The sequence below is a fragment of the Emydura macquarii genome, unplaced genomic scaffold (genome assembly GCF_026122565.2).
Source record: "Emydura macquarii macquarii isolate MOO-44397 ecotype Brisbane River unplaced genomic scaffold, CSIRO-AGI_Emac_v2 contig_3729, whole genome shotgun sequence".
In the NCBI taxonomy this organism is placed as follows: Eukaryota; Metazoa; Chordata; order Testudines; family Chelidae; genus Emydura; species Emydura macquarii.
Window position 1 is genome coordinate 1 of NW_027133866.1, and position 12986 is coordinate 12986.

At 40.3% G+C, this 12986-nt stretch overlaps 1 protein-coding gene across 2 annotated transcripts; it reads right to left on the reverse strand.

Annotated features, from left to right (window-relative positions):
• Positions 1–2085: 2085 nt before the first annotated feature.
• LOC137146168 (aldo-keto reductase family 1 member C23-like) lies at positions 2086–12595 on the reverse strand. Of its 2 annotated transcripts, XM_067537320.1 has the most exons (8): positions 12462–12595; positions 10949–11065; positions 9565–9642; positions 6678–6800; positions 4916–5025; positions 4513–4678; positions 3535–3617; positions 2086–2244 (listed from the first exon to the last, which is right to left on the reverse strand). In XM_067537320.1, the coding sequence occupies exons 2-8, from the start codon at positions 10958–10960 to the stop codon at positions 2205–2207; spliced, it is 612 nt and encodes a 203-aa protein (XP_067393421.1). In that variant the 5' UTR covers positions 10961–11065; positions 12462–12595; the 3' UTR covers positions 2086–2204. The 2 variants fall into 2 exon arrangements, with proteins under 2 accessions (XP_067393421.1, XP_067393423.1); XM_067537322.1 differs by lacking the exons at positions 9565–9642; positions 10949–11065; positions 12462–12595 and adding an exon at positions 7002–9178.
• Between the last annotated feature and the right edge of the window lie 391 nt (positions 12596–12986).

The window sequence follows — 12986 nt, forward strand, 5'->3', positions numbered from 1 at the left end:
ATGATCCCCCCAAAATTGATGACCACCCATGCCATGCCACCCACCCCTCCATGCCATATCATCCCCTACTTCTGTGTTGCTGCTGGGGGTGGTGCTGCCTTCAGAGCACCTGGAACAGCTGCTGCTCTCCAGACACCCAGCTCTGAAGGGCTCTGGCTGTCAGCCATGCATGCACGGGTGCTGATAGCTCATGACCCCCGCGATAATAACCCCACAACCTCTTGAGGGGTCCTGACCCCCAGTTTGAGAGCCCCTGTTTTATTCAATACTGTTACCGAACCGACCCATTTCATCATCATCCTTTATCTGAATAAAACCTATAGAAGATATGGTCCCCATTCTCCCATTCTTTACGCCTTAGGAAGTCTCACAAATGCGTCTCCATATTTTTTGCATTTGAGCTAAGTTGTGTTGCCACCCTTTCTGGGATGGAGCCTATTTCATCTAATAGTTTACTGATATATTCATCAACATGGAACCTTGGCTGATAATTATCTGGTGGGACTTCCTCAACCCACCATTTTTCTGGGTTGTGCATAATGTGTCCACTCATGGTGGATCCACCCATGGGAGGCCACAGTTGACCTTAATGCCATTAAGATCAACGGCAGTTTCATATCTCAGTTGTTGCCAGATCATGCTACTATCTTTTTCAGGGCAAACTTAATGACTTTACTACATTCATTCAGTCCTGAGGACTGGGAGTGACCTACTATATGGAACGTCTGCTTGATGTTAAACACCGAGCAGAGGCATTTGACTATCTCCCTGGTAAAATGAGGCTCCAATCTGAGTCAATGACCTCAGGGAGGCTGAACCTAGAAAAGGTTTCCTTTAATAATATCTGTGCTGTGGTTGTAGCAGTATTATTTTTAGTTGCGTAAGTCTCCACGCATTTGGAGAAGAAATCGACCACTATCTATGCATATTTGTTTCCTTTATCTGTTTGGGGGTAATGGCCCAATAAAATCAATTTGGAGCCGTGCCCATGGGCCCACAATTTTTTGGACCCCTATTAACATGTGTGCTTGCATTGTTTTCCACAACTGAGACATGATTTTACACACTTCTCCACATCTTTGGTGATATTTGGCCACCATCCCACCGTTGCCAAATGATGCAGCATTTTGTCTGACCTGAAGTGTCCTTGGTCGTGAGTGAACTGCCCTAGCTCCCTTCTCAAGCAGCCAGGTATTACTAAAATTGGGGCATCATTTTGAATGTCTTTTCAGCTAGCAAAGATTAAGTCATCGTCATTTTGGTGAACTAAATAGTTCTTAAATTCTTTTTGTCTAGGAGTTCTTTTAGCTCTGTATCTTTTTGTTGTAATTGCACCATATCAACCTGGGTGTCAGTTTCTGCTGGTTTGGGTTTAACCTTGGCTACACTGGCATTGGACTTAGTCCATCATGCTGCAGCACCCAGAGTCACAGCTTACTGGGCCAGACTGTCTGCTTTAGCATTTAAGTGGGATCTTTGTGTGAGCTCAGGAATTCACTACGTGGGATTTTTAGGGTATCTCCACTGCCGGGGCTGAATAGATTGATGGAGCAGGATTGATTGAGCGGGATGTGGAACCCAGTCAATTGATCCCGGAAGTGGTCTCCGGTCACTGCCATAAATCCACCCCACCCCTCTGCCCCCGGAAAGAGTAAGCTGCGTCGACTGGAGGGTGTCACCCATTGATGCAGTGCAGTGGAAATGCTGTGGTATGGCAATGTAAGTAAGTCAATGGGAGATGCGCCAGCTACTTTACACAGCTTGTGTATTTCCTGTCGACTGCTGGTGGCAGTGTAGACCAGGCCTTAGTCTATAGTTTCTGTTATATTCCTACAGTCCAATCCTGCAAGCTGCTTTTCCGCTAAAGTGGACAGACCCCCATCATTTTTCAAATCAGCTCAGCCAACCATACTTTGGAGACCTACAGCAACTCACACACAGGAGGCTGAGTGTGCTGGCTCTGAGAATGAAGAAAAGAAACATAATTATTAATGAATAGAGGCTAGACTCAATAAGTGCATTACACAAAGACCTTTAATTTTTTTCAATTAACAATCAAGAACTATTCCATTCTGAGACTGAGTTTCTGTTTAAATGTACAGTGTAGATCTCGTTATCACCAATACTAGTCCAGGAATGGATCAAGCAGATTAAACACATGCCTGATTTTCCTTATGCATGAAGTAAAATCAGGATCCTTTTCATTATTCATCTAGAAATGGATACTGAGGGTGGCCTGCATATCTAAAAAGAAAAGGTAACATTAATGAAATATCTTTCTGTAACTACATTACTAGGACATCTGAAAGCAAAATGCAGGAATCTCAAAGACCAGACGTGCAATGCTTTCTATCTGTCTTAGGGTTTTCTATAGGCCCATCACTATTATCTAAGCACGTGAGTACTCTAATGTATAGTCTTTATTGAGATGACATTACATTGCAGTTGAGTTTATAACTAACATTGTGTTCATTTGGAAATCAATAAAGCTCAGAGAAAACATGACAGAATGCGGTCATTACTGTCTGTGACAGTATATGGCAGAAGGTTGTTACAAGAGATATTTATTCTCCGTAAATGGTGAGGTTAGAACAAGTACTAGTGGGCTTTGAAGGAGCTGGAAAAATTGTCTTTAAAATACAGATAGACCCAAACTCTGAAGCTGAGATCATGACCTGGATCCACAATTTGGGTGTGTTTTGGTTTAGCCCATTGTAGACTTAAAGGCCACACAGATCAAAGAATGTTTGATTTAAACCCAAACTTCTGCAAACATCAGAATTGTTAATGTGTAGGGAATTCAGTTCTTGGCTTCACCTGGTGGCTTTAAACCGGAAAAATTCAAGGCTAGATGAGATAACCAACTACTAGGAACATTTTGGAATAATGGGCCAAATTCTGCTTTCAGTACAACCAGAGGAACTCAGTTGTAGTCATTTCCTATGGATTTTTACCAAAGTTATGAAGAGCAGAATTTGAACTAATGAAATCTAATGAAACTAATCTAATGAAACTAATGATTTAGCTGAGGTTAGTCCTGCTTTGAGCAGGGGGTTGGACTAGATGACCTCGGTCCCTTCCAACTCTAATCTTCTGTGATTCTATGATTTAAATCACTCCTGCCACAGTGGGGCGGAGAGGGGGGATTGAATAAATGACTGCCCAGGTCCATTTCCCTGTCATTGTGGGGGCCTCAGGCACTGGTGTACCTCATTCCCTTCTATGCGCTGTGTGTGGCACATAAGTGACTAGTCTCCTGTAGGCTTTAATGCTTTGGTCTGATTTTGGTGGCTGGGTTCTGTGTCCAGGTGCTGGGTGATGTTGGTTGCTGATGATATATAGGAGATCAGACTAAATGATCTGGTTGTCCCTTCTGGCTTTATGCTCTATGATTTCATTTCACTCCTAATAGCTATGATTCTAATCGCTAGGGTCAGTATAACACAAAACCTTATTTCTTTGTGGGGTGACCACTGCTGCCTTTCTCCTGCCTCTCCACAGGGTTCTAAAATACTACGAAGTTTTATGACTTACTGATCTAACTTCACGAAAGAACGGTTTTTGTTCATCCCATCAATGGTTTTCATGTCCTCCTCAGAGAGATGGAAGTCAAAAACCTGACACAGAAGACAGAATCAAACATTGCAGGATGCATTATTTACAGAAGCACAAACTTCATGTTAAACCAAAAGGAAATGAAATAGGTATATGAATCTGGGCCTGCACCTTCCACTGTATTTTAAATATTTCAGAGGTTAAAAAAATGTAGCTATGTAACTGTTGTGATTTTCTTTCTTGTGCACTTCACCTTAAAACTTCTAGGAATCTCCTGTCTGTAGAAGTCGCTGCCATTTTGGAAATAAAGAGCCATTCCTGTGCTCTCTCAAGTACATGTTCTTCCTTGTTTTGTTCTTTCCTTTCATCTAGAATAAATCAGTCAGTCTGATACTGTATGGTTGCTTCTTGGGTATGGAAAATATAACAAAAGATGCCATAGGCTGATTTACCTGGGAAAGCAGTTTAATATCCCGGACTAAAATGGGTGGGGGAGGACAGAACAGGATTTGGAAAGGATCTGTGGTCTAGGCAAAAGGGTCAAGGCAGGAAAGGTGCACACTACTCCTGGAAGATCATTTGTCTTTCCAAAGCTCAGAGGGGTCTTTATTCCCATCTAAGGTCAGGAGAAGCTTTAGCCATTTTCGGAAAGGGCTCCACAAATCAGTTGCTCCATTGAAATTGGGAGAGACTGAGAGAACTCTATCGTTTTTTCTCCCGACATTATTATTTGTTCTCTATCAGGTCTCAAGTTAAACAGTTCAAATATTGAAGTGCAAAAATAGAGAAACTGCCTGAGAACCATAATGCACAATGTCTGATAGTTCTTGGGCAGGATCCTGCAATACCCATGCATTACATAGGCACAGAAGTTTTCGGCCCTCTATGGTATCCCATCTAAATTTGCACATAGATAAGTGTGTCCCTCGACCTCTTCTCTCTCTACTCCTCTTTTACCTGGAAGTTTTCTTCAATACGCTTCCTGGTGAAGCTCTTGAGGAGAACCACGATACCACGCTGCAGCTGGTAGCGCAGGGCTATTAGAGCAGGGCTTCGGTTGTATTTTTTGGCAATTGTACCCAGTACTGGGTCCTCCAGCAGAACTGGGGTGCTTTGATCTATCCTACAAAGGAAACAGAGAAACAGGGAGCATTTCTGGGATCAGGAATGCAGTAATCTCAGCCTAGTGAGCACAATGCCTGTGCAATCTGAAGATAACCATCTAGGTCTTTTCCAGCTGTCCTTTTTATTGTATAACTCTGTAAATATCAGATATTTTGAAGATAAGGGCACTTTCCCCTCCCTCCAACCCATTACTGAGGTACTAATCCTGGGAGCACAGTCCAGTTCCTTTCCTTACCACATCTTGTCTCGCTGTGAGCCCAGAGCACAATAGGCTTCGAGGAGGATATCCTTGGATTTGCAGAAGGCCAGCAGTTTGGTTTGGATGAGGTAAGGGTGACATTCAACCTGCAGAATCACCCCCCAACCCAAAATTGAGATTATGAGCAGCAGCAGTCAGACAAAAGAAACAGCAGATGTTATGTCAATTAAAATTCGTCAATTAAAAGTCAATCAAATATCCTTCAATTAAAATACAGCCCGGAGGTGCAAGTGACCATGGGGTGCAATTTAGCTGAATTCCAACAGTTTATCTAGTAGAGGACAGCGAAGCCAATATATGCTGTGGGTGGACAGTCTTAATAAGGATTTATAAACTGAGGACCAAATCCTGCTTGCCTTACTCATGTGTGTAGACCCACTGGCCCCTCATTAAGTTGCCTAGATGCAGGATTTGGCCGATTCTGTATTGTTAAACAGCTAGGATATGGATCAAAATCTTGACCTGGACTAATACTGCCATTAAAGCATGGCCATTAGTTGTAGTGACAGAGAATTACTAGTAGATATTCCTGGGGTCTGTACTGGGACTAGTTGTAACTGTAGTTATGGATGAGATGGCACTTTCATTATAAACTACTATGATCAGTGCCTGATAACTTCCACTAAAGTGGTCACTTGGCCTAAAATTTGTCATGCTTGGTCTCAGCCCACAAGTGATTTTTTGTGGGGGGAGAGGGAGAAATTGAAACAAAATCAGTTCAGTCATTTTTGCGCTGTCCATCTGTGAAACAACAGTGTTTTTCACCAGATAAGACACTTTTCACTTACATATTTTAACATTGAAATTTAAAAGTTTAGATTTACAACTTCAGAATTACCTTCTACCTATATTATTCTCCATGCAGAACTTGTGCTATGCTAAGTTTGAAAAAATTAGTTGAGAGGCAATGTTACTTTCAACAATTGACTATGGGATGCTATGCATATCCTATGTTATTTTGCTTATCATATATAACTCAATTCTTTCCCTTTATCCGTCAGGTACAGAATATATCAGGTTATCTATATGAAGGATACGCAAATGGATTGCACAATAACATAGTCCATTTGAATCATTGTTTTCTGAGCCTACTGGCTGAAAGTCACATTTCTGAGTATGAGTTTGGATAACCTGTTGCCAAGATGACCTCGCGCCATGACATCGTCACAGTCCAAGCAGAGAAAGGCTGGTGCTCTGATGTCCATTCCCATAGCAGAGGAATGAGGTAGCAGGAGAGGATCTCTGGATTTACAGGGAAGTGGCAGATCTTCTCTTTCTCCTGCCCCTCTCAGACACTGTTTCCTTGACAATATTTTCTCTTTTATTCATTCTTGAGTTTCATAAGCTTTTCATGAATGCAGTGATGGATACAAACAAAATCTCTGTTCCAAGCTACATAGAACTATGTTTTTTTCCAGAACGTGAGTCTGAATCTATATTTGCTAATGGCCCCGTCTTTAACTTCAGCTGGTCCCAACCCACAAATTCTGAAGAATTCAATATCAGTGTCTAACTGTTGTGTCTTGTGTTTACTTGAAGTGGAACAATAAGCAAGTTTTCCTTTTAGTTTAAATGAAAGGCTGTACAATAGCACCTGCTCAGAAAGACATGCTGGAGTTTCTGCTTCCTTTAAGCACTGAGTTCCTCCCCCTATAAATGAAAATCTTCACTGACTACAAGTTCTGAATTTCTTCTAACTGAACAGTTTTAGGTCTTCATCCATGAGTCAGAGTTTTACCTGGTTGAGGACAGGTTTGTACTTGAGCCCGGGTTTGTTCAGGATCATTTCCAGCTGTCTGCAGTTGAAGTTGGACACCCCAATGGACTTCACCAAACCTGCATCTTTACATGCCTCCATGGCCTTGGAAAAACAACAAAGGCCACTTCCATTATTACTATTGATAGTATCATTTCCATGAGAATAGAAAAATTATGTTCAACTGGGCTCACTCAATATAAAATTATTCCACGAAAGTTTGATTTGCTCTAGAATCAAACTCTGATTTTGAAACAGTCATTTTTCAACCATTCACTTAGGCAGATCTCTATTTGTGCAACTCACTGTGCAGTAAAGTCATCTTTTCCCCCAGTAGAAAGTAGACAATCGGGCCACTGCCTCTCCCAGTAGCTTTCTGTCTTATTTGTCCTTCACACTCACAGAACTTCAAAGACATAGTGATACCCATTCACTGTTAGTGAACAATACAGCAATAAGGATACCACATAAGTATGGGATTATTAACACCAGTTTAAGAGCTTTATAGCCAAAAAATAATTGAGAAGGAAAATTAAGGGGAAAACACAAGAAATACTTAAAGAGATGGACAGCTGCCGTGGTCACCAACAGAATGTCTGTATTTACCAACAGTATTTATGCAGTGGTGTCTGAGATACTCCAGTATTTCCTTATCCAGATAAAAAGAAATGACTGCAGAGTCTCAGATCACAAGTAGTGCTATGGTAACAATGATACAGTAGCCAAAACCTGGTTACTTTTCACATTTAATATAAGAAGCTTGCTAGAGTCCACTGAAGGGACAGCACATATCACAGGGGAAGCTTTAGCTTTTTCCATTTAAATGAGGGAGTTAAGTTAGTGCTCATGAAAATGATGAACCAGTAGCACCAATTAGCACCAGGCATAATGTGAGCAGACACTATGCTAACTTCTGCCAATGCACCTCAATTCTGAACGGACGCCCCTTTATATTTCATTTCTTAGCTCTCTGTAGATAGAAGCACCAAAGGTATTAAACTGAGTGGTGGACTTTGTAATGTGGGTAAACATGGACAGACTTTGAACCTAGCTCTTCAGCGTTGAAAGGCTAGCTCACTAATAAGCTGCAATTCCGAGCTACTCAAAGAGCTTTAGTTAAAGAATTAGGGGTCTGAGGGAGTCCTTGTCTTGGCTGAAATTAGGGCAGAATATTTAATTCCTCATTTGTGGAAAACATCACATGTAAAGCTCAGACTACAATTCTCTCTCTGAAAATGACTTTGAGATGTTTTGGCCTTCTCTGTTCTTAGGGCAGGGATATCACCAAAGTGTGGTTCTATTCTACAAAGTGATGCTGTAAAAATGGCATTATGTGACTTCATGTTTGTTGTCTCTCAGTGATTTCACTTATCTAATATCCTGAATTTAGAAGTAAAATATATATTTGACTTGACTAGCAGCCCTGAACACTCATTGAAGGTCTTGTCTATGCACCGTTATTGTACCGATTTAATTAGATCAGTCAGATACTGATGTAGTTAACCTCCCCTAGTATGGTGGGGCAGCTCCTTCAGCAGTTAAGAAAGGGTGAAAGAGCATCTCTGTGCTCAGTCAGTCCCAACCCACTGCAGCTATGAGGCTTTTCAAGCCTGGAGAAGGGCAAGTCCTTAAAAGGGAGGATACTGGCTGTCTGGATGGAACTCTGGAGTGAGCGGAGCTAGAGCGCCCCAGCATACACAGTTTGTCTCCTGGGGAAACTGCTTGAGCACAATGGCCTCCTGGGCCCTCTGAGGAAGTGGAGAGACTGGTTTTTCTGTACTTTCTTTTTTCGAGCCTTGTGATTTTGCCTCTGTTGCTTGGGCAGATAGGGGTAAGGAGTCCGTATCTCCTCCCAAAGACTATCGACCTTCAGTCTGTGTGAGACTGCAGGGACCTGGCCTTTTTTGTGAGCTGCAGAAGTATTTTGTTTTTTTCTTCCCTTGGAGTATGTTATATCCCTAGAAGGGGACAGGCTGTCTATCAAGTGCAGGCAGAGGGTTTTACCTGAAACTCTGAACAAGGTCTATTGTAATGTAATTGTCCAGAAAAGGATGTCTGAGACAACAGAAATGCCCTTTCTTGCCCTAGGGTGGTGCCATAGAGGTATAACTTATCCCAGTGGATAGTCATACTGATAAAAAGTTGCCTATAGAGGTATAGTTTATTCCCATAAATTAGGGGAATAAAATATACCAGTATAAAGCACTATTGTACTGGTATAACTACCTTCACTCTAGGGGTTGCACCAATTTTACTATTTTTTAAAATACAATCACACCCTTAAGTGAAATAGTTAAATTGGGACCAAAACTGTATGTGGACCAGGCTGAAGTCTGACAGCTGAGCTGGACTCTTTCCAACTTGTGCAACATCACTAGTAAATAAGGTTCAATTATACATCTTCATCCTCATTGTCTTCAGATTATGCCCTCAGTGACACTTGAGCAATATCTTTTTTTTTTTTATAACATGTGCAAGTCCTTTGAATTTAGCAAGAAAATCTGTTTATGATTCAAGAGAAGGAGCATAGCTGGTTGGTGCTGCTGGGCTAACAGGAGCAAAAAGCAGCCAAAACTGGCAGCTATGATGCTTAGTACACACAAGGGCTGACCTGTTAAATATAAAGGTGAAATTTCTATATAGTTACTTGTTGGTGTGAATCCACACTTTATCAATAGGCAGTTCAACAACATATCTTACTAACAAACCCAGCCTCCCACATCTATAACACTTACATTCTCCTTAGCTCTCTAAAAAGGTCATATTACTAACCCCCAGAACTCTGAACAATTTCCGGGTAACAGTCAGCTGGCTGACTAAGGAAACTAGATGTCCTATGAATTAAAATGATGTTATTTGTGTCACTCACCTCCCAAGTTTGACGCAGATCTACAACATCGAAAATGAGTTTTCCATTTTCATTCTTTGGGAATGTATCTGCTCCAGGCTTAAAAACAAAAGAAAAATCCCCTTCAGTCCTGATGGTTTTTACACAAGTGGGTTTTTATTATTTTGTGGCCAAGGGAGGAGTAGTAACCAGGAAGAGCGGGGCAGGGAAGGTGTTGGACTCTAAAGCTGTATAAATGTAATAGAATGGTTTTATCTAAACCACTTGACTTCCCACTAGGTAAAAAAGAAATGTATGAGAGACTGAGAGCTGGTTCATTGCCTAGTCACCAACAATTTCCCTACCAGTAACATCTAAGAATTATTGCCTAGGGAGGTTGTGGAATCATTGGAGATTTTTAAGAGTAGGTTAGATAGCACCCGTCAGGGATGATCTAGGTAATACTTGGTCCTGCCATAAGTGCAGGTGACTGGATTAGGTGACCTCTCGAGGTCCCTTACAGTCCTATGATTGAACTGAAATTTCTATTTCTCTAGGAGGAGAGCAGCCATTGTAAATTGCCATACTGAGCTAGAGAATTTATCTACACACCACTTTTGAGTTAAAATCCTATACATGACTAAAATATACAGTGTATCTTGTGTTTCATGAGCAAATTTTACCCTAGATGCCTAGAAATAATTTTTTGTCAATGAGAGGATAGGTGTAAATACTGGAAAGTTAATTAGCTAAGCTAAGCACTACTTTCATAAGAAATTCTATTTATACACAGTGAAAACAAAGCATGCATGTCAAAAGCAATTAGTGCCTAAAGATATTACAGATAAAACATATAAGGTGTCACAGAAAACGGATATTTTCTCTGAGAAATGAACATATGATGAATAAAATAAGAAGGTATAGTAGATTAAAAACACAAGAGATCACAGTAACCCAAGATTAGTTTTATAGACTATTGGTGAATTTCTGGAGTAACTAAAAGTTAGCTTTTGATCATTAAGTATATATTTGAATTTAGAGAGTTTCCGAGATAGTGGACTGGCAAATTTACAAACTAAGATATATATTTTTAGTGGCATAGATTGAACCCAGATAGTATATGATATTTTAATAGCAAGGATTAAATTTATAAGGCTATTAATCTACATGCTTAATATATATTGATTGCCAATGAGCCACAAAATGAGTCCCACCTTCCAAATATTGCATTATAGAATGTGTCTCATGCATTAGTTTTTCTTTTGACTTGTGCCTTCCCCTGGAGCACCTATCAAAAGCTACTTGTATAGGCTAGATGTCTGACTAAGTGGACTACTGGTCTTTTTCAGAACAGCTCTGCTCTGGTGCATGGAGCTACTACCAAAACCATTTTTTTTCTTGTGTATATTTTTAAAGAGATGTTTACCTTTAAAGACATAGGGTTGTGGATAATGAAGAGATCAATATAGTCAAATTTAAGTTTCTTCAGTGACTGTTCCAGGCATGTTCGGACAAGTTCAGGGCGGTGAAAGGTACTCCAAAGCTGTAATGAATCAAAAACAACCATTCTCTCTGAAGAAGTCCTCCCTTTTCTCTGCTTTCTCAAGGCTGACTCTGTAAAAAACACTTTTCTAAAGCGTCTAAGTCATGGTCTTTGCCTTTTTAACAGAAGGGTGTGTTGTGAGGTGGTTGTGTGCAAAGATGCACGTCATAGTGAGAAGTGAATGACTCCTGAAAAAAGTTGAAATGCAGCCAGGATTTCAGAGGTGCACTGGGTCAGTACAGGAACCCTATGTGAGATCACTCTCAAGGTTAAAAATCTTTCTGGCTAAATTTGTTCTCCTTGGTTATTAGGCGTCACCCTGTTGTATGACTTCAGGAGCTGGCCCTTGGAAGAACGGAATGGAAGATGCCCCTTGGTATGTGACTGTGTTTTACACACAATTCTGGTCTGTCTGTGAGAACCAGGAGATGGGAGCTCATATAAATACCATTTCTAACAAGACATCACTTCTAATGCAGAAGGAATCCTGTGCCAAGAACCTCTTTCTCGGTTTTTTGTCAATAGTTCTCCATTTAAAGTTCAGTTCTACTCTGAAAAGTGACTCTGTAAAAATGAGAAGTTGGTGTTACATATTGACTCTCAGTGATTCAATACCAAATGTGCCCAGTTTACAAGTAAAATGATGCTTTTCTAACTGACAGCTCCACAAACCCAATCTGGATCCAGCTGGTTGTTTGCTTCTTGTCCATCATCTCCAGCAATAAAGATGCTGCAGAACAAGTTATGCTCTCAATGATGTCTTTCAATCACACTGTCTTAAAATCATGCTCTCAGTGTTATCAAGCCCTTGCTTTTAATGGGCTAGTATAAGTTTGATTGATTGGAAATTAGTAAACAATTTTGTTGATGATACCTCAGGAGAAATAAATCCACCTATGTTCTCTGTAGAGCTAAAAGGAGTGATAACAATTTTTTTTTTGCCTCTGAAGACACAGATAGGACTCTGAATGCACACAGGAAACAGATCTGTTGAATAATGAGGTGTCATTTTTACACAATCACTTTTCAAAATAAATCTACACTTTAAAAGAAACTGAAATGACCTTTAAAACAGAGTCACTAATGTGCATATGAAACCTAAAAAGGCTCAATATGGCTAAATAAAATAAAATTTTCTGTCTGGAGACATGTACTTTCAGGGTCATGAAGTAGCTGTTTTAGCTTCACTTTCACACATGTAGAAAAGAGTCTTGTGCCCAAACTTGTAATTTGGTATACAAAGCAGCTTCCCAAGTGTGTGAATAATACTCCCCTAATGGCAATCCTTTCAATACTGGCCTTGTTTAAATTACAACATTCTTTATAAATTAGATTAAAATAATTAGCACAAGAAGCAATACAGTAAAAATACTGGTGTTAAAAAACCCCCACTTACCTTTCCCGTGTAAAATATTTCCTCTCTTTTGACTGTCCCATCTGCAATCTTCGCTTGAATGGCTCGCCCAACCTCCTCCTCAATCCCATATACAAAGGCTCCATCAATATGGCGAAAGCCAACTTCAATTGCCACCTTTGTAGCCTCCTCACATCTACTTTTTTGAACCTACCAGTTAAGAAAGTAGAGTGTCAATCTCTCTTGATTAGAGATATTTTGTATATATATATATATAGTTACCTGTAGTTTTGATGCCCAACAGAAAGACTTGAAAGCGACATTTTTAGATTCCGATACCTTTGCATTAAGAATCTTTTAATTTACCTTAAAACAAATTCAAGGATACTGGGCCTGATCCCCTGTTGCTCAGTGTCTTGTGTCATCATTTACACCATAGCAAAGTAAATGGAATGTGGGTGTAAACGCTACTATTCAGATATAGCAGTTTTTATTCCCATTGTGCACAGAAGTAAACAACTCCTGAAGATGGAGATCAACAGAGAATCAGGCTTATTATTTCAGCTT